General features: G+C 50.1%; 2 protein-coding genes and 1 pseudogene across 5 annotated transcripts in view; 1 reads left to right on the top strand and 2 right to left on the bottom strand.

The window, feature by feature from the left end:
- Positions 1–19080, top strand: part of LOC120603617 (formin-like protein 5) — a 45601-nt gene that overhangs the window by 15714 nt on the left and 10807 nt on the right. The window lies entirely within an intron of this gene.
- LOC120604114 (uncharacterized) lies at positions 2644–2763 on the bottom strand (annotated as a pseudogene).
- MYL9 (myosin light chain 9) lies at positions 10520–17333 on the bottom strand. The gene is made up of 4 exons (XM_039864286.1): positions 17202–17333; positions 13860–14069; positions 11752–11913; positions 10520–11228 (listed from the first exon to the last, which is right to left on the bottom strand). Exons 2-4 carry the CDS (start codon positions 14041–14043, stop codon positions 11056–11058), a joined length of 519 nt encoding a protein of 172 aa, XP_039720220.1. The 5' UTR covers positions 14044–14069; positions 17202–17333; the 3' UTR covers positions 10520–11055.

Below are 19080 nucleotides of genomic sequence, written 5' to 3'. Positions count from 1 at the left end.
TAGTTTTGCATGGAGTAGCAAGAGGTACCACAGAGAAATCTGTCATATTTGGTAGAGAACAAAGTGTATAACCATGCAAAAATGTGTGCATGAGTGTTCATAGCAGCCTTATTCATAACAGCTCCAAACTGTAAGCAACCCCAATACTCATCAGCTGATGAAAAGATAAATTATATTATATCCTTATAATGGAATACTACTCAGCAGTGAAAAGGAACTACAGATGTATGAATTAACATAGATAATCTCAAAAATATGCCAAGCAAAAGAAGCCAAGCACAGAAGAGTAAATGTTATACCACCTATTCATGTAAAATTCTAGAAAAGGCAAAGGAATTCTATACAAAGTAGATCAGTGGTTGCCTGGACTGAGAGGTGGGCAAAGGGCTCAACTGTAAAGGGTAATGAGCAAACGTTTGCCAAAATTAATTCCATTTGGCACTTTAAAGTGGATAAATTTTATTTAAAAACAACAACTACGGGACATGGACAAAGCAATAATAAAGAGATATAAATGCAACAACAGCAAATGGTTAAATATAATCACCGTTAAATTTAAGTTGACTAGCAGCTGACGTACGCAGTTAAACTATGTTCTCTTTTCAGTGGGTTGTAAATTTACTCTCTCATCCCAGATGGAGACATTTTACAGCTCAGCATCTGGATAAACAAAATCTTTTAAGATCCAAGTGCCTAACAGTTTCCCTTTTTTCTTAAGGGTAGATTTCTATCTGACTATATTTTGCTTTCTCAAAGGCGAGGAGTGCTTATATTCTGTTTCTGTAGGTCTCTATTCTTAGAGGAGGAGAAACTGCTGGAGGTTTTTGGCCAGGGCAGTGACATGGTCAGATATGCAGTTGACTCTTAAACAACACAGGTTTGAACCACGTGAGTCCACTTCTGTGTGGATTTTTCAATTGACCTGCATGGTTCAAACCCACGTTCAAGGGTCAACTCTGCGGTGGTTGGGAATCCCTGTATGCAGAGGGCTTACTGTAATGATACATGGATTTTTGAGTGCAGGAGGTCGGTGCTCCTAAGCTCCTCGTTGTTCAAGGGTCAACTGTACTTGAAAGAGCAGCCCAGACTACCCTGGGAGGACAGATGAGAGGTGGGTCGGGGTGTGGGAACCAACGGAGCCAGTTAAGAGGCTGGTGCAGTTCATGGAGCTGCATGCTTAAAATGTATGCATTTTTCTTTATATAAATTATACTTCAGCTTTAAAATATGAGAACAAAAGACTATCACAGTGGTTTACGTGAAGTCCAGAAGCCAGAGAAAGGGGCTCCAGACCAGGCTCTGGGTGGGACAAGTCTAGGGGACTTGAGTGAGATTCTGGTTTTAGAACTGATGGGGTTTGAGGAGAGATCAGGAACCTGAGAGGAAGCATTGGGGGGAGAGTGGGGGACCAGGACAGGAAGAAAATCAAGTCACATTTGAGCCCAGAAGATGATGAGCATTTCTGATCGTGGTGCAGGAGTCCTGGCTGAGTGAATAAATGGGCTCGGCACCTCTGGGATTGCGCCAGGATGAGTTGCCAAGGAAAGGCCTAGACCCCATCCTCAGGTGTCATGGTTTAGTGGGAGAGGGGACAGCCTTCTCGGATAAGTTGCAGAGGCATGGCCGGACTTTGGGGGAGACAGTAGCCATCTCTTCGTGACCCCTCCTACGTATCCTCTCCTCAGACCCATCTGAGGGTGGGGGATTAGTAGCCAAGTGACAAGGGTCTGACCCACCTGGAGTGAATTCCAGTTCTGAAGTTCCTTAGCAGTGTATCCCTGGACAGGTTGCTTAGTGTTTTCGAGCCTCAGTTTACTCACTTGTAAAATATTCTGCTTGCTAGCATATGACTTGTGTTCCCTTTCTCCCTTCCTGAAAAATGCAGTTAGCAGTTTCTCTGTTACTTCGTAATGTGCTAACGTTGTGGATGGAAGGTGCTGGTGCAAAGTGTGGCTCTTGAGCACCCCGGGCTGAAGAATCCCTTTATTTGACTTCTTGAGGGCTCCATGGCCTTGGGCCCTCCCGTCCCTTGAGCATCGTAGAACAGGAGGCACCTTGCAGATCCGAGAGCCTCTGGTATCCAGGAAAGCGGACTGGGCTGGGAATTGAATTCTTTGTCCACAATTCCCTGAGTGACCTTGGGTGACCCCTTGTGGGGAAGTGTGACCATACACAGTATCCCCACAAGGATGGGTTTGCAGTTTTGTACCACATTTTGCTGATGTATTCACTTTTGCTGCGGGTACCACGTAGAAACTCCTTCAGTATATTTTTGCGTTGTGCCTCTTTATTCACTTGGATGCGGTCCTGGTTCTTTCACATCACTGTTTCCATCATTTACCAGCAAATCCAGTGTATCTTAACTTACAATGTATCATTGGTCACCGATGTCATTTTTCTCTTAGCTTTTTGGATTTTTGTCCTTTCTAGAGCTCATGAATTCCTACTAGAATCTTCCGAACTCTATTTAGATAACCAAAGTGTATCTGTCCTATAAAACCACTTTAAGGTGACATTCAATACGTGTATTTTAAATTTTATTTTACCTAACAACTTTTTAAAAAGTAGCGCTTTCTGTGTACCAGGCATTGTTTTATATACTTTTTAACCATAAACTTATTTAAATTTTTTTTTTTTATTTTACTCCTATAGCACCTGGTCTTCCTAGGTGATCTCCCATCCAAGTACTAACCAGGCCTGACCCTGCTTAGCTTCTGAGATCAGACGGGATCGGGGCTTGTTCAGGGTGGCATGGCCATAGACTTACTTAATTCTTATAACAACTCTGTGAGGTGGCTGTTAATTTTCCCCATTTGTAGATGAGAAGCTGAGCCCCACAGACATTAAATAACATGCTCAAATTCAAGCAGCTAACAAATGGCGGAACTAGGATTGCAACAAATTTTGTTCTCTTAATTCCTCCTCCATTGTATTGCCTCTGACCTCAAAATTATTTCCCCACAACTTTCTATGTAAAATTGGGGTGCATCTTATGTACTTGTGTATCTTATAAGCCAGTAAGTATGGTACTAGTGTCTGAACTTAACCCAACTTAACTGTGGGTCTGAGCCCCAGTTTCTCTTCCAGGTGACCTTGGGCCCTCAAAGACTCCTTTGTAAAGTGGGGGGCCATACGAAGAATTATATGAATTTTTAAAACCCTGGAGTATTTACTGGTGTGACTGACTGTTGGAATCCTTAAGATGAAGTGGATGCTCTCCTCTCGGGCTTAGGTTTGTTCCCTCACGGAATCCGCGCCGGACTCTGCCGCGTACGATTTTTAGGTGCCTCATTCGACCGGTCCTGGTGGTGTTTCGTCTTTTAGCCTTGGCACTCCGGTTATACTTTCTCTTCCTCTCAGCAGGGTAGCCACCCTTGCCACAGGTAGACTTCCGAAGGTGCGACAGAGCCACGGTAACGGCATAACACGCGTGTGTCATTGCCACGCTTTCCAGATGATGATGTTCCCTTCGTCATCTCGCTTCTGCTGAGACCAAAGAATATATGAATTGTTTTAAGGTTTGATTTATTCACATTTCTTTCCTCAGATTTATTTTGAAACACAGAAAAAATCCTGGAATATCCCCTTCCCCTTCCCCCACCCCCTCCCCAAACCTGGCAGGATTTTGCACAAAGTGGGCTTCCCAGAAATGTCCTGGGGATGCAGGGACACCAGCCCTGGGGAAGGTCCACCTCACCTTTTCTAGGACGTTAATTTCCAGCCAGGGGAGAGTTGCAGGTAATTTCTCAGAGTTTATTGGAGTTAGGTCCCATGTTAAGTGATTATGTAAAGTAACTCTAAACTTCACAATAACTGATGAAGCTGGTTTGATGGTTTTCCTTTATTTGACAGATGTGGTGGAAATGGAAGTCAGTGGTTTGCCCATGGTGACTCTGGATGTGTGTGGGGATCAGGTAGGGGTATGGGTAGGCAGGAGGGTAGTGTCTGTCATGTCCTTTCTAGTTGCTGCTGTAGTCACTGCCTGTGGCCACCACTGTGCCACCTTGAGTTCTAGCTTTGAAGAAAAGAAATATCCAGCCTGGGTGCCCAAGAGCCAGCCAGAGGCTTTAAGGGCTCCACAGGCCCGGGCCGCTGACCCCTTGAGGTGGGATCTTAACATCTTAGAACTGGGGGGACCTTGGAGGTCCTCAAGAGGCAGCTGGCATTAGGAAAGCAGACTAGGCTGGGATTTGTTCCAAATTGGTTGGGCGACCTTGTGCTTGCCACTGGCCCTCTCTGGGCCATGACTGAGACACTGAAGTTCCCTTTAGCTGTCACGTTCTGTCATATAAGTTCACCTTTTTCGTTTTACATATGTGGACACTGAGGCCCAGAGAGGGACAGGGATTCGCCCATATAATTTTATAGCCAGAGGAATTCTTTAAAAGACCCTTTTCCTGGTCAGTGACATGGAAAGTGCGGGGCCCTGGAACCAGACTGCCTGGCATGTAGTAAATGCTCATAGTAATTAGTATAGTGAGTGTGGGCCGTTATTTTATTAAGCAGTATCATACACAGCGATTAAATGTGGGTCTTGCTAATTGTGTGACCTTGACTTGAGTAAGTCATTTGACTTTCTTGCCTCAGTTTCCTTAAGTGTGAATCGGGTTAATAATAGCTCCTCTTTATGGGGGACTTGTAAGAATAAAATGCAAGTATCCTAGAGCTTGGCCAGTGGCCCATAGTAAGTGCCCAATAAAAATGAAAGTCTGTCCCTGATTGAAATCTTCCAGTGGTTCCCACAGCATTTATAGTCCTGTGCACACTCTCCCAGTGTCCTAGAACCACTCCACTTCATGCCAAGTTCACGTTCACTTAGTGTTTGAGTTTTTTAACCCTTGTTGTTACCCCCTGATTTCAGCTTAAACGTCACCTCCTCGGCGAGGCTGTCCTTGACCACTCTGGACTGGTTGCCCCCGCACCGCACATTATCTGTTTCCTGCATCACGCTTCACCTAGTTTGTAGTGGTTGATTTCGTGGTTTATTGTCTCTCTCTCCCGTGCTGGATGGTAAACTGTCCCCCACCCCGCTCAGACCTCCCATAACAGGCCCTGGATAAATGCATGTTGGTACCTGGTACCCAGTCTCTAGGCGAGTCCCCTCACCTGCATCCCCATTGCTCTTTCTTGGGCAAATCTGATCCAGATTTGCTTCAACCCTTCAAAGACTCCTTGGTGGTCTGGGACAGAGAGGAGGAAAATCCTAACGCTTTCTCCTGGCCTCGAAGGCTTTTTAGATCTGTCTCTGCATTTCTCTCTTCACCCTGCCCCACACTCACGCACCGAGACTGTGGGCAAGGTCCCTTCTCCTGTTTTGACTTTCTTTCTTCATCAGTTAAGATGACCAGGTTTCCTTCTGAAGTTCACATAAACCTCAGTCACTTATTGTGAACTCACTCACCGTACATCTGACTTGGTGGGGATTTATCCATCAGGCAAGACCCCATTAATTTCAGTTACTCTTTTAAGTCTCACTCGGTTTTCCCATTCCAGGCAGCCCCCACCTCCTCCTCTCCCACCCTTTCCCCATCGTGACACTGCCATCATCCATGTGTTTCCAGTCCCCCGCCCCCTACAAATCCCCTCTAAAATGTTCTCTTTGGGTCCTCAGATAATTTATAAACATTCCCTCGACCGATCCTATGCTGCTTTTAAAATCCTGTGCTTGTTTAAAAATTACATTTAAGTCGGTGATAGCTCTCATTCTGTTTCCTCCTCCTCCACACACACGTTTTTAACATTGAGCCACGGTGAGCGTTTAGTTCACTGCATCAGAGTGCTGCCTGGGATTCCACAGCGTGCATCCATCACAGTTCACTTATTTATTCTCTTCACGACAACCTCTTAGGTTCCCTCCAGCGCCCTGCGACCGTCAGTGCCACCGCAGTAAACATGCTGTCCTGCCCCTTTGGGACCTGTGCACAGCTGCTCGGGGTTATGTCTCCAGTGGAGGCTTGCGCCATAGGGGTTGGCATCTGTCCCCCATCACCCCGTGTGTGAAGGTTCCCCTTCCTCTCCATTTCTGCCAGTGTTTGGTGTTATCCATCTCTGTAATGTCTGACAATCTGAGAAGTTTCAAGTGTTCTCATTTCTAATCTGCTCTCTGAGCACCAGAGGTTGCTATATTGTACTTGTTAGATAGTTGAAATTTCCCTTTTTGTGAATCTCCTCTATATACTTTGCCCGTTGCCTATTAAAGTCTCAAACTTCTTGTAATATTTTAAATATTAAGTCCTTGTTTCATTTTAATACAGTGAAAATTCACCCTTTTTAAAAAATGAGTTTTAGCAAACATCTACTGTCATACAGTTACCACCACAATCGAGCTATAGAACAGTTCCATCCCCCCCGCCCATTCCCCGCCAGAGTTCCCTCATGAGCATTTTATACTCTGTCTCTTCTGGCTCCTAGCACCTGGCAGTAACTAAGATGTTTTTCTACTCTATAATTTTGCCATACCCAGACTGTCATATAAATGGAATCATAGAATATATAGCCTTTGGAATCTGCATTCTTTTAGCATAATGCCTTTTTAATATACTCATATTGCGTGCCAGCAGGCAGTTGGTCCCTTTTCATTGACGGATAGCATTCCATTGGATGAATGTACCACAGTTTGTTTATTTACTGTGAAGGGTGTTGGAACCTATGAGGTTGTTTCCAAATCAGTCCCTTTGTTTTTGATGTATTTGACAGTTTTGAGCAGTACTGGTCAGGTATTTTGTAGAAAGGCTGAGAGTCATGTCTAACTTCTCGAACATTATGCTTTTCGAGTTTTGGCAGACATCCCAAGTGTGATGCTCAGTGGACTTACCTGCCACAGTCAAACTGTTGTCTGTGAAGAGGGTCTCATGGATTTTAAGGCACACATTTTTCTGGTCCCTGGTGTGAATTTCAAGCATCAATAAAACTTTACCTTCACTGACTATGTTTCTCCCCCCATTCTCTGTCTCTCTCCATCTCTCTCTCTCTGCCCTCTCTCCCCATCTCCCCTTCCCTCTCATTCCCTCTTTCCTGCCTTTCCTTCCCTCTGTCCCTCCCTCTCTCCTTCCTCTCTCTTCTTCCTTCTCTCTTTCTCCCTCTCTTCCTCCTCCTCTCTGTCTCCCTCCCTCTGTTTTCTGACTCAGAGTTTTGGTTTTAGTTTTTGGCCAAGCTATTTCCCACTGCTGGCAGCAGTGATTGACAATTGGTTTTATAGTCTGTTTGTTGATTTCTATCAGGCAGTCGGGATCTGTTCTCTATCCAGCGGGAGATGAGAGAGAATCGGATGTTAGTCTTTTTTTAATAGTTTGTTTGCTTATTTGTGAGCTCAAATCAATTAGGAAAATGTTGAGAAAAGCAGAAGTCGGAACGCACTGAAAGAACAGCCCACTGAGACAGGGGCCAGTGGGTTTTTGTGTTTCTTGATCTACTTTGTCACATGGCTGAGGTTGTAGAACCGAAGCTGAAAGTTTCCAGTGTATCTCTTTGAGTCTGAAATATTTTCCCACCTTCACAGTGTGCTAATTAGTAAGTGAAACAGCTCTTAAATTTAAGGAAGTTTGTTTTGATTGGTTTATCGGAGCTAATGAGGTTTACAGAAATATAAGAAAATATAGAAACTTCCAGAAAAGAAAGAAATAGAAGTTCTAATAGTTTAAATGTGCTAGCTTTTGAAGAGGGGAAAAAAAAATGAAAAGAGAGGGTTTTTTTGACTAGTTACTATTTAACAGCTTTACTGACGTACATACCATAAAATTCACCCATTTAAAGTGTACAATTCAGTTAACTTTAGTATATTTAAAGATTTGCGCAGCCATCAGCATTATCTAATTTCACTCGCCATCTGCACCCTCCCTACTTCAGCAGTAGGCCAACACTCATCTACCTTATTCTTTATAGATTAGCCTATTTTGGATATTTCATATAAATAGAATCATACAATATATGGTCTTTTGTTAAGGACTTCTTTCACACAGCGTGATGTTTTCGAGGTGTATCTGTGTCCTAGGATGAATCAGTACTTCATTCTTTTTGCTGCTGAATAATATTCCAGTGCCTGGATCTGCCATATTCACTTATCCACTCGTCAGCTGATGGACATCTGGTTGCTTCTATTTTTTGGCTATTTCGAATGCTGCTATGAACATTTATGTTTACAAGTTTTCATGTGGATGTGTGTCTTTATTTTCTTGGGTACATACCTAGGAGTAGAATTGCTGGGATATGTGGGAACTCTACGTTTAACATCTTGAGGGACCGTCAGACTATTTTCCAAAACAGCTGCACCATTTTGCATTTCCTCCAACTGTGTATGAGGGTTCTAATTTCCCACTTCCTCTCCAACGCTCGTTATCATTGCCATCCGTTTCTCAATGTCAAATGATGTTGAGCATCTTTGATTATTGGCTGTTTGTGTATCTTCTTTGGAGAAATGTCTATTCATATTTTTTGCCTATTTTTAAATTGGGTTTTTTCTCTTTTTAGAGTTTGTGAGAGTTATTTATATATGTCTCATCAGATACATGATTTGCAAATATTTTATTTTCACTTTCTTCACGTGAGTCATTCTTCAAATTTTCTCGTTTCTTATACTTCCACTCATATTTTCAAATTGCTTGTGTTCTCTTTTTTACCCTTGGAGTTAATTAAAACTGTACACCTCATTAGCAATTATTTATATTACATAATCTGTCGAAATGACCCGTGTGATTTCTGTCCCCTAATCGAATCCTGACTGATACAAGTGTGTCCTCGTGTCTGCAGTTTGCTTGACCTGTTTGTGAGATCGATCCGCGTCGATGCGTGGAGCTGAGGTTCATGCATGGAGCTGTGGTTCGTTGTCGTTTCTTCGTCCACTCTGTTGGTGGGCAGATCGGGTTGTTTCCAGGATGGGACTATTACGGTGGCACTGCTGGGAGCATCTTGGCACCTGCCTTTTGGTGAACTTGCGTCCACATTCCTGTTGGGCATGTACATACCTAGGAGAGGAATTGCTGAGTCCTGGGGTAGATGTCTGTTCAGCTTTAGCAGATACTGCCAAAGTTTTCCAAAGTGGTTGTACCTGTGTACACCCCACCCCCTGCAGTGTGTGGGAATTCTGGGTGCTCCCCATTCCCTCCCTCACCGTTTCTTGGCATTGAGAGATATTTTTTGTTTTAGCCCCTTCCGTGTCACCTCCATTTATTGAGTTCCTCCTTTCCCCGCTGATCTAACATCTTTGTCATAGAACAAGTTCACAAATGTGCGAGTCTGTTTTGGATTCTCTATTTCATTGATCAGTTTGTTTATCCCTCCACCAACGTTCCTAACCATGTCCCTGCCTTCTTCCATGAAGGTCTTTGGTGCCACAGTGACCCTGGTGTTGGATGTACGTGGCCAGTGCTCTGGGCTTCCCTCAGGGCTGGCTGCAGTGAGTGGGTTACCAGGCTCAGCGCTGGGTTGAGCTGAGGGTTGCTCAGGGCCCATAGTCTAGGGCCAGGGTCAAAGATATGGTCCGGACTGAGTCTAGGATTTGGGGCCAGATTGGACCTTGTTTGGAGCCAGCTCTATCTGGAGTTGAGATCAATAACTAATGGAGCAAGAGGAGTTTCAGGGGGCTCTGACCTCGGCCTGGCTGGGAGGGGCCTGTCGCTGAGGTAGGGGCAGAGGCCTGTGGGAGGTTAGGGCCTCCTGGGCCGGTGCAGGGTCCCCTTAGTGATTAGCACTTCCTTGGTGCTGACCTTAGACCTTTGCTGTGTGCTGTTGCTGACTGGCTCTGGGTAACCTTGAGAAGGCAGCAGGACCAAGCTGGGTCCAGCACCTGCTCCCTGACCTTTCCTGGGATTAGACAGAATGTGTCCAGTCCTGGCCGGAGCCCCATGGAGGGTCTCCCGCCCTTCCTCTGCTGTACACACACTGGGTGACCTCACGCAGTCCCTGCCCCTCTTGGCTCTCTGTTCAACCAATATTTCTGTTCCTCTAATGTGCCAGGCACTGTTGTCAGTGTCCCCATCATTCAAATTAACAGGGACCCCAGCTCTGCCCACCTTGTGTGCACATGGAATGTAAAAAGCTGTGGCCCGCTTCACTGCTGATCATGTGGCTGAGTTGACCGTCCAGCTGTAGATGGCACAGCCCAGAGCACCTGGGGCTGTTGGGAGCTGACCTCAGCAGTCTGTTAAATTGGTTCATTCCCACCTCCACTCCTGACCTACTGGGACATGCCCTTCCCACTGTTCCCAAAGCCTGCCTTTCTCCAGGAGCACCGACATGACCCTGGAGATCCAGGCTCTAGTCCTGAAGGCTGTGTAACCTCGACCCCTGCCCCTCTAGAGGCCCAGAACCCCCCACCAGAATTTGCTGTGGTAATTCCCATGGGTCCTCCCCACTGCCCTCTCCCTCAGCACCTCTGTCCACTCCTTACTGCTGGACTGGTCTCAGCCGAACCCTGGAAGGGGAAAGAGGACCAGGCAGCCACTAGGGATGGAGGAGAGGGTGGGAGGGTATTTGAGGCTTAGGGGAGCCCTTATTTCACCAACCACAGACACGCAGACCCAAAGCAGTGCTCAGTCTTCTATTAGACACTCGGCCTCCCCTGAGACAAACTCCAGCCTACATGCATCTTCTGGAGGGAAGGGGTCTGGCATCCTGTCCTCTGAGAAGGGGCCCTGGTGAGGTTCTTATGCTTGTGGCAGTGGTTGGGAAAGGGCTTTCATGCCCTGCATGGGGTGCACGTGAAGTGCTGTCCCAAGGCAGAACACAGGGCCCTTCCTGTGGGGACAGCCCTGGGATGGGCAGGCAATAGCTGTGGCCTGGGCTTTCGTGGGGCCTTCCCTGGGTGCCTTCAGGCCCAGCCCCCTAAGTGATCCTTTCTTGGAGGGTCACAGTGGACACACCTGCCTCACGTTGGCTGTGTGACCCTTGCCTGGCACTGTGCTCTCTTGGCCCATTTCTTCCACTGGGAGCTGAGCCCCTAACCCTTCAGAGGGACAGTCCCCTTAGAACGTCCCGTGGGCACAGAGCTGGTACAGACAGCGTGTGTGGGGAGCAGGTGACTGGGACAGGGGCTTGGGCTTGGGGGATCAGGGGGTGGAGCTAGTCGTCTTTGTCCTTGGCACCATGTTTGAGGATGCGGGTGAACTCCACGTAGTTGAAGTTGCCTTTCTTATCAATGGGTGCCTCACGGTACATCTCATCCACTTCCTCGTCTGTGAAGCGGTCGCCCATGGTGGTGAGCAGCTCCCGAAGATGGTCCTCGTGGATAAAACCTGGGGGCAGGGCCAAGGTCTGTGAGATGGGCTGGACTGGGCCAGGACAGGCCAACATTCCTCATCCCTCAGCCCCCCACCTGTTCTTGAAGACCTTGTGGCAGGTGAGGGAGCCAGGAAAGGACACAGCCCTAGTCTCCGGTCAGTCTGGGCTCGCCAGGGCCCCAGAAGGAAGAGTTCTGTATGGGACTGTCTGTGAGTGTTTGTGTAGGAGCTTGGGGCTGTGTGTGTGTGGGGTTGGATGTGTCCTGCTTTAATAAAAGCATGCTGGACCAACAGATAAACTCAAGAAGTGGGAGGCCTTGGTGGATGTGGACTGCTTGGGTCTAGCACTTGGGGGAGAGAACAAGGAAGCAGCGTCTTTCACAGTTCTGGCACCAGTAACCGGCAGATGGGTGATTTGTTCTGGCTGATGGGCGCAGAGGCCCTGGAGTCCCGGGCCTGGCCCCACTTGTATACATGGGGGCGCCTTAAGTAGGGTGCTTAGTGCTGGCCCTGTCCAGACCTCCAGGAGGCTGCTGACCTGAGGCCTCTTCATCAAAGCAGGCGAAGGCGTTGCGGATCACGTCCTCAGGGTCCGTGCCATTCAGCTTCTCCCCAAACATGGTCAGGAACATGGTGAAGTTGATGGGCCCCGGGGCCTCGCTCATCATGCCCTCCAGGTACTCATCCGTGGGGTTCTTTCCTGTAGTGGGCGAGGCATTCGTGCCTGTTGTCATCCCTCATCCCCTGTCTTCCCCTCCCTTCATAGGCTGGTGTGAGAACCTCTCAGACAAGAGATAGGAAGTTATGTAAACAGTCAAACGGTCGAGCATCTTGCTGGGTGGCCAGCTGTCTGTCTGCTCCCTCCCACTAGCTCTCCCATCTGCCCTGACCAGTTTCCTCCTGGGTATCTGAGATCGTAGTGCTCTCTCAAGCGTAAGAGCCACCATTTGCTGACTGCTCATTGTGTCTGGCGTTCCCCTGCCTTATTGCATTTAACTTACAACACCCTGTGAGGTCAGCATTCTTACACTGGCTTCACAGATGTGGGACCTGATGCACGGCAGTGAGGCAACTTGTCTAAGGTCACTTAGTGAGTAAGGAGTGGAGCCGGCATTTGAACCCAGGCAGTCCTGGATTCGAGGCAGTTTTGAAAGTGGTTAAATCAATGAGCTTTGGTGTCACACAGGCCGGGGTTTGAATCCCAGCTCTATGCATCAATTCCTTCCTCCCGCCTCAAAAGGATTATGAAGATGAAGAAGGCAATGGTTGTAAGACGCATATAAGGATCATCACAGCCCTGTGGACTCAATCAACGGCTGGTTCAAATCCCAGCTGTCCCACTTAGTAGCTGTGTAACCTTGGGCAAATTACTTAACCTCTCAGAGCCTGTTTCCTTTGCTGTAAAGTGGGAATGATAATCACATTTACCCAATAGGATTGTTTCGAGATTTAAGATCTCAAAGATTTAAAATTTAATACCTGCAGAGCTGCTTCTTGTTATTATTTTAGTATTTGCTGTTCTCACTTTTTAACCTGAGGGTGACGTTCTCAACCAGAAGGCTGTGACTGATCAGTAGACCCACTGACATGAGCTACAAACAAGAGTGCGGGTTTTTCTGGATAGATGCCCAGGGCTGTCATCACGTTTCTGGGGTTTAGAGTCCTGGGTGAAGGGTCCTAACTCATAAATGGGAAGGAGTCTTTGTGCCCGTCTCCTCTGAACCTCACTTACGCTGCTGAGGCCCAGAAGGAGCTGTGACGTCAGGACCCACAGCCCCTCCCCTCACCAGGTCTCAGTTTGGTGCCCAAGGTGGGGGCAGTGTCTGATTTCAGCTCTTCTGCCAGACACCCTGGGGGCACACACGAGGACCATGATCACCATTGCACAGGAAGGGAAATGGGCGCCGAGTGGGGCTGCCCAGCTAGGAGGGGCAGTGCCAGGGACTGACTCTGGCCCCAGTGCTTAGAGCTTGATCACCACAGGCTGCCTCCTCTGCTGTCAGGGGCTGCCCCTCTTCCCCAGCCCATGTCTGGCTCAGATGCTCCACCTGGGTGAAAGGGGTGCCAGGAACTGGGCATGACAGGGGTTGTCTGGCCAGCACATGGGGATGGCTGTGAGGGCAGGGCCATAAGCTGGGGTGGTGGGATTTGGAGGCCTGGCCTCTGGGCCTCAGTTTCCCTATCTGAGCAGTAGTGAACTGTACTAGATTCCTGAGCCTTTCAGCTCTAAGATTCTGATTCGGAGAAGTCACTGGAGTCAGAGAAGCTCTGAGAGCCTGGCATGGGTGACCTGTGAAGGAGGGGAGGTGCTCTGGCTTTCTCTCTAGGTCTGTCTCCCTGTCTGTACAATGGAAAGTCTGTGCAGTCAAACTTTCTTAGTTGCTGATTACTGCCTTTAAATGACATGGTACCGGACAGCCCAATCCACACATCTGCCTGAAGCAGTCACATCCAGCACCAAACTGCTCCGCGCCTCAGTTTCCCTATCTGTTAAATGGAGAAAGTAATGGCACCTACTGTCCAGGGTGGGTCCCATGCGTCACGGCACAGGAAGTGCTCCCTAAGTGACGTGCAGCCCCACAGCCTGCTCCAGCTGCAGCCTTTCCCGGGCCCACTTAGACCCCACACACCCCTGTCCCTGCTCACCCAGTGAGGCCAGCATGTCATGCAAGTCCTCCTTGTCAATGAAGCCGTCTCGGTTCTGGTCTATCATGTTGAAGGCCTCCTTAAACTCCTGGATCTGGGACTGGTCAAACATCGCGAAGACATTGGATGTGGCCCGCTGTGGCCGCTTCTTGGTGGTCTTGGCCTTGGCCCGCTTGCTGGACATCTTGGCTTCAGGCGAGTAGGGCTTCCCTGCAGGAAGAGGGTGTGGAGGGAGAGCCTGTGACCCTGGGCCACGGGACCCTGTATACCCCGGATCAGCTGTCAATGCCTGGACCTGGTATTCAAGGCCTCCCCCAGGCTTGGGGTTCCTGCCACCCAGCTCATGCAGACACAAGGCCCTTAGACAACTTCCTCTGCCTCTCTTGTGTGAGTTTCCTCACCTGGGAATAGTGACAATGAGGAGGGCCCAGCAGTAGGGAAGTACCCACGAAAGCCCTGGAATGGTGCCAGGTACAGAGTAAGCTGTTTTTGCTCTTTGGATAAAACGTTTAGGATTGGGTTCAGTGCCAACCGTTTCTGTGCTTATCTCCTTTAATCCTTAGTAGCATTCACCCACTGTCCATCTCTCTCTCTCCAAGTGACAATGTGGGCCGTGTGGGAGGCTCCGAGGCTCCCTGTCTCCCCTCCAGCGGGAAGGAGCGATCAGCGGTCCTGCATTCCTGACTCTCCTCCTCCTCCTCCCCTCTCCCCCGCTTCTGAGCTCCCTGCTGGAGGTTCGGAAAGGCCAGTGGTCTGGACAGTCTCCCCTCCCCGCAGCTGCCCACACTTCGCCAGCCCCTAGGTGGGTGATAGACCTGATTTGGGTCCTGCTCCTGGTTCTCAGTCCTCAGTGCTTATGGGGGCATAAAGGTCCCCCAGGCCGAGACCCCCAGCTTCTTGTCACCCCTGTTTAGACCTGGCCTCCTAGTCTAGCCAGTCTCTCCCATCCCATACAGACCCAGACCTGCACCAGTAACTTTACCCTGAAGCCCTCAAAGGTTTCTGCCACTATCCGGAGCAAGTCTGGGCCCCTCAGCCTGGCATCGAAGGCCCTTCTCTGGCTGACCATGGTACCCCACACTGTGGCCCTCCTGCCATCTGTGATCCTGCCAAGCTGGACCTTTAGCTGTTTCCTAGAAGCCCCCAGACTTTCCTTTTTGGTCTCTCCCCCTGGGATGTCCTTTCTTCTCCAGCTCAGTTCCTGAGACACCCCCTTGAGGAACAGTTTCCCCACTTTTGCTTTGACAATAAGCACTTAAAAGTCTCTCCTTCACAGTCAGGCTGGTGTAAATCCGATTTACACCAAAGCCCACAGTGGGGCAAGTAAATGTTTTAACTGTGAGAGTAACAGTGGCCAGTCTGCTGCCTCCATTGTACAGATGGGGAAACTGAGCCCAGCAAGGGGCCCTTTCCCTGAACCGTTGTCATGGTTTGTGGGGACCGTGCCCTTGAAGACCTCGTTCTGTGTGCTCCTCAGCTGGGATAGTGGGCCTGGCTGAGGCCCTAGGACTGCTGTCCCCTTTCTTCTGTCCTGAGCCCCTTGTCCAGAAATCTGTCCTGAGCCTCCAGAAATCTTTCTCACCCTGTTTTTCTTTTTCTTTCTTTTTTCTTTTTTTAACCCCATATTGTATGGTTATGAATGCCCCTTGCACTGTCTCCAGAGCTCTATCCCATGATCCTATTCAAGTCATTCTTGGGCTTTGGCCTTTGAGATCTTAAGCCCTGAGCTGTGTCCTGGCCAGCTCCAGCCCTTCCCCAGGGCCACAGCTGCCTATCGTCATGAGACACTGGCTGCCATGTCCCACTCAGCCGACACACCTGGCTTTCTGTGTTTCTCACATGGTCCAGGGTGGGCAGACAAAAGCCCTTCTCACCCAGGATCTGAGCGGGGTGGTGCTGTTGGCAGGGAGTGCCGTCATCCTGTGGCTTAGTGCTTCCCTGAGCTCAGTGTTCTCTAGGAACTTTGACTCATGGCACTCGCAGACGGCAGCTGAGGAGAAGTCCACTGTGATGATCATTCTAGGGCAGCCATGGCCAGGAAGAGGGAGCCATGGCTGGAGGCAGGAGTGGCCAGGAGCTCACCCACTGCTCTGGTCCTGCCTGGGCCCCTCGGCCTCCACAGCTACCCCATCCTCACCCTCTTCTGTCAAGGGGCAGTGACATGGCTGAGAGCACTGAACATTACAGTTTTCCATCCCAGCAATCTTGGGAAGCAGGGCAAGGAGGTTAAGAGAACTGAGGCCCGAGAAGGAAAGTGGAGTGCCCGTGAGTGGGGCAGAGTCCAATCGGAAGCCAGGACCCCTGGGCTAGGCTTGGGTCAGTGGGTGGCAAATAGCCCTTGGTGTCCTCAAGGCCTGAACACAAGAAAGAAACATCTGTCCCAAGAGGCTCATGGTTGGCCTGTGTCAGCTGAGGGCTCTGTGTGACCAGAGGTAGTTTCTAGGCTGAATTAGGCTTGGCCTTTAACCCTGGAGCCATCACTACCCCCTACTGGGGGTCCCAGACACCAGGGATCAGATAGAGCTGGTATTTAGGCCTGGCTGCAACTAGGTGTTATCTTCCTCCTTTTGGTGCCTAAAATCGCATCCTAACAGCAAAGACAAGGCCTGTGTCCCCCATCATTCTCTGCGTATCTCATGGTCCTCCTGGCTGGCAGTGCCAGATGCCTTGCTCATGAACTCACCGCATCTGAGGCTGAGTTCTCTCTTTCCTGAGAGCAGCCAGAATCGCTTGGGGGCTGGGGACGGAGTAGGGCCAGAGTTTCCCCAGTCGGAGTCTTGTCCCGCTGAGTCCCCAGGGTCCTTGGCAGACTTTCCCTACCCAGCAGGCACAGATGGGCCAATGACCCAGACCTGGGAAGCCCCTAGTGCACTGCACACAGCTCCGCGGTGTGGGCACGGTTACCCATCCAACCTTCTCTCCTGCCCCAGGAGGTGGGGGAGGGGACACGGATGCTCTGGAGGGGTCTCAAGGAGCCTAACAGGGCTTAGTTTCATGTTTGTGATACACATGGGACAGAGAACACCTGCGACTACAACCCCCTCCCTTCCTCCAGGGCACCCAGGAGCTCTGGGCTTGGCGTCCCTAACTCCACAGCAAAGGGGTAGAGTCTGGACACTCTTCTCTCGCCAAAGGACCACTGGTTCTCAGAGCCGGGAACAGGCTCCCTGCTGCCTGGCCCCAGCCAGAATCCGTGTGGGACCCGAGCCACCTCTCAGCCCCAGCCCCACGACAGCTGTCCCTGCCCAGAGACCCTCTGACATCCCTGTCTGTGGGGTCTGTCCCAAGTCCCAGCCGTCACACCGCCTACTCTAAACCATCTGGGCCCGTCGCGGCTCCCACCTGGTTCTGAGAAGGCGCTCGTTCGGTGCGTGGAGCCGGGTGCGGAGCCTGTGCGGAGCGGGCCGTCGGGTAGGAGCTGGGCGGGGGCGGGGGCGGGGCGCAGCGCCCGGCCTTACAAGGCAGAAGAATGTGTGCGACGCGGGGCGGGGCCTCGGCAACCAGCTCGGCCTTATTTGGCCTCCACCCACGGGCTGGGAGGTGGGGGTGCTCCTGGTGAACCCCTAGCTATGATGGGGGCCTCCCGCATTGCAGGGAGGGGGAGGCGATAGGGTGAGTGGGGGGCCCGAACAGCCTGGGGAGGGGGATTTATCTGTGCCGTCCCTTCCTCGCCAGCGAGGCAGGCCCAGTTCTCAGACCCTAGCCCCAGCTTTCCCTCCAAGGCCCCGCTGCCCCTCGCCAGTTCCCCGGGGAGGGCTTCCTCCCACCAGGCCAAGTACGGCTTTTTTCCAGTCCGAGAGAAGAGACGCGTCAGAGGACCTGCTGTCCTCACGCGAAGGGCCACCAGACCGGCCCCTGCCGTGTGGGGCGTACATGGGGATTGGGTAGGACCACGCTGGGGAAGGTCCACCTAGGCCAAGTCATCTTTACAGTTGCCCTGTTTCCTCACCTGTAAAATGGGAGGGTGGTGGTGAGGATTCTGTGAAAGCCGCCAAAAAGAGCGACGTGGCACCGCAGAACCAGCGGGAGGGGTAGGGGACCACGGGTGGGTCCTCGCGGTGGCAGCTCGTCTATCCCCTTCTTGTTGGATCGCATCGGAGGATGGAGTCTGGGAGGACAGACTCTCCCAATTCCGCAGTCAGGCATCAGGTCCTATCATTTTGACCCCTAAAGGAACCCCTCACCCTGAGCCCCTACCTGGACCCCAGCCCAGCTTTCTTTCCCAGCCCTTTTTTGTTCAACACAGAGATTCCCAAGGGAACTTTCCAACATCCAATTACGTTGTAAATGTTAACTGACACCTACTACCTGCCTGGCACTGTGCTGGGTGCTGGGGAAATAGCAGTGAACTGACGTCACACTCAGAAAGTGTCTTGTAGAGGGAAATACCATGAAAAAGTAGCTACGCGGCTTGGAGGATAGAAATAAGTGCCTTAAAGGAGAACAAAGCAGGGCGAGGGGAGAGAGAGTAACAGGTGGTGGTGGGGTGCCTCCTGGAAGTGACATTTGGGCAGACCTGAAGGAAAGCCGGGCCCAGTGAGTGAGTGAGTGGTTCACAAGACCTGTAGGGGGAGCTCGCCCAGCTCCTTGTCAAGGCAGCAGTGGCCAGTGTGACCATGGAGAGGGAGTGCGGGGAGAGGAGGGGCTGGAGATAAGGGCTGAATCAACAGGGACCTAGCCTGTGGGTCCTTGTATGCCACCCCAAGACATGAGCGTTCTCAGCAGAAGGGTGATATGATGAGGCGTATGTTTTCACTGAATCCCTCTGGATATTGTGTTGAAAACGGACCGAAAGGGCCAAGAGTGGCAGCAGGGAGCCCAGTGGGAGCGCCTCAGCAAGATGATGTGTTCCGGTTAGTGTGGGAGCATGGAGGTGGGGAGAAGGGGGAATTCTGGAACTATTCTGAAGGAGTATCCAATAGGGTTTGTGCATAGATCAGAACATGTGTGAAAGAGTCAAGGATGACTCCAAGGGCTTTGGCCTCAGCAAGTGGAGAAGCAGAGCTGCCATTTTCCAAGATAGGTTAGCTACGGAAGTAGGTTTGGGCAGAGATGAGAAGTTCTATTTTGGACATATTTTTTAAAACCTTTTTATTTTGAAATAATTTCAAACTTACAATGAAGTCATAAAAACTGTACAGAGAGCTCCCGTATACCTTCATCCAGATTCTCCAATTGTTAACATTTGGCTTTATGATGTTCTCTGCAACCCCCACCCCCA

Source organism: Pteropus medius, unplaced genomic scaffold (genome assembly GCF_902729225.1).
Source record: "Pteropus medius unplaced genomic scaffold, Ma_sr-lr_union100, whole genome shotgun sequence".
NCBI classification, from domain to species: domain Eukaryota; kingdom Metazoa; phylum Chordata; class Mammalia; order Chiroptera; family Pteropodidae; genus Pteropus; species Pteropus medius.
This window is presented reverse-complemented; position numbering and strand designations above follow the sequence as displayed.

What these genes read in the sequence shown, in the direction of transcription:
- MYL9 (XM_039864286.1), bottom strand. Translation starts at nt 14,043, where the DNA reads ATGTCCAGCAAGCGGGCCAAGGCCAAGACCACCAAGAAGCGGCCACAG. An exon ending in TGACATGCTGGCCTCACTGG is followed by an intron (nt 11,914 to 13,859) that starts GTGAGCAGGGAC and finishes CGCCCACTACAG; the next exon opens with GAAAGAACCCCACGGATGAG. An exon ending in CTTTGATGAAGAGGCCTCAG is followed by an intron (nt 11,229 to 11,751) that starts GTCAGCAGCCTC and finishes CCCTGCCCCCAG; the next exon opens with GTTTTATCCACGAGGACCAT.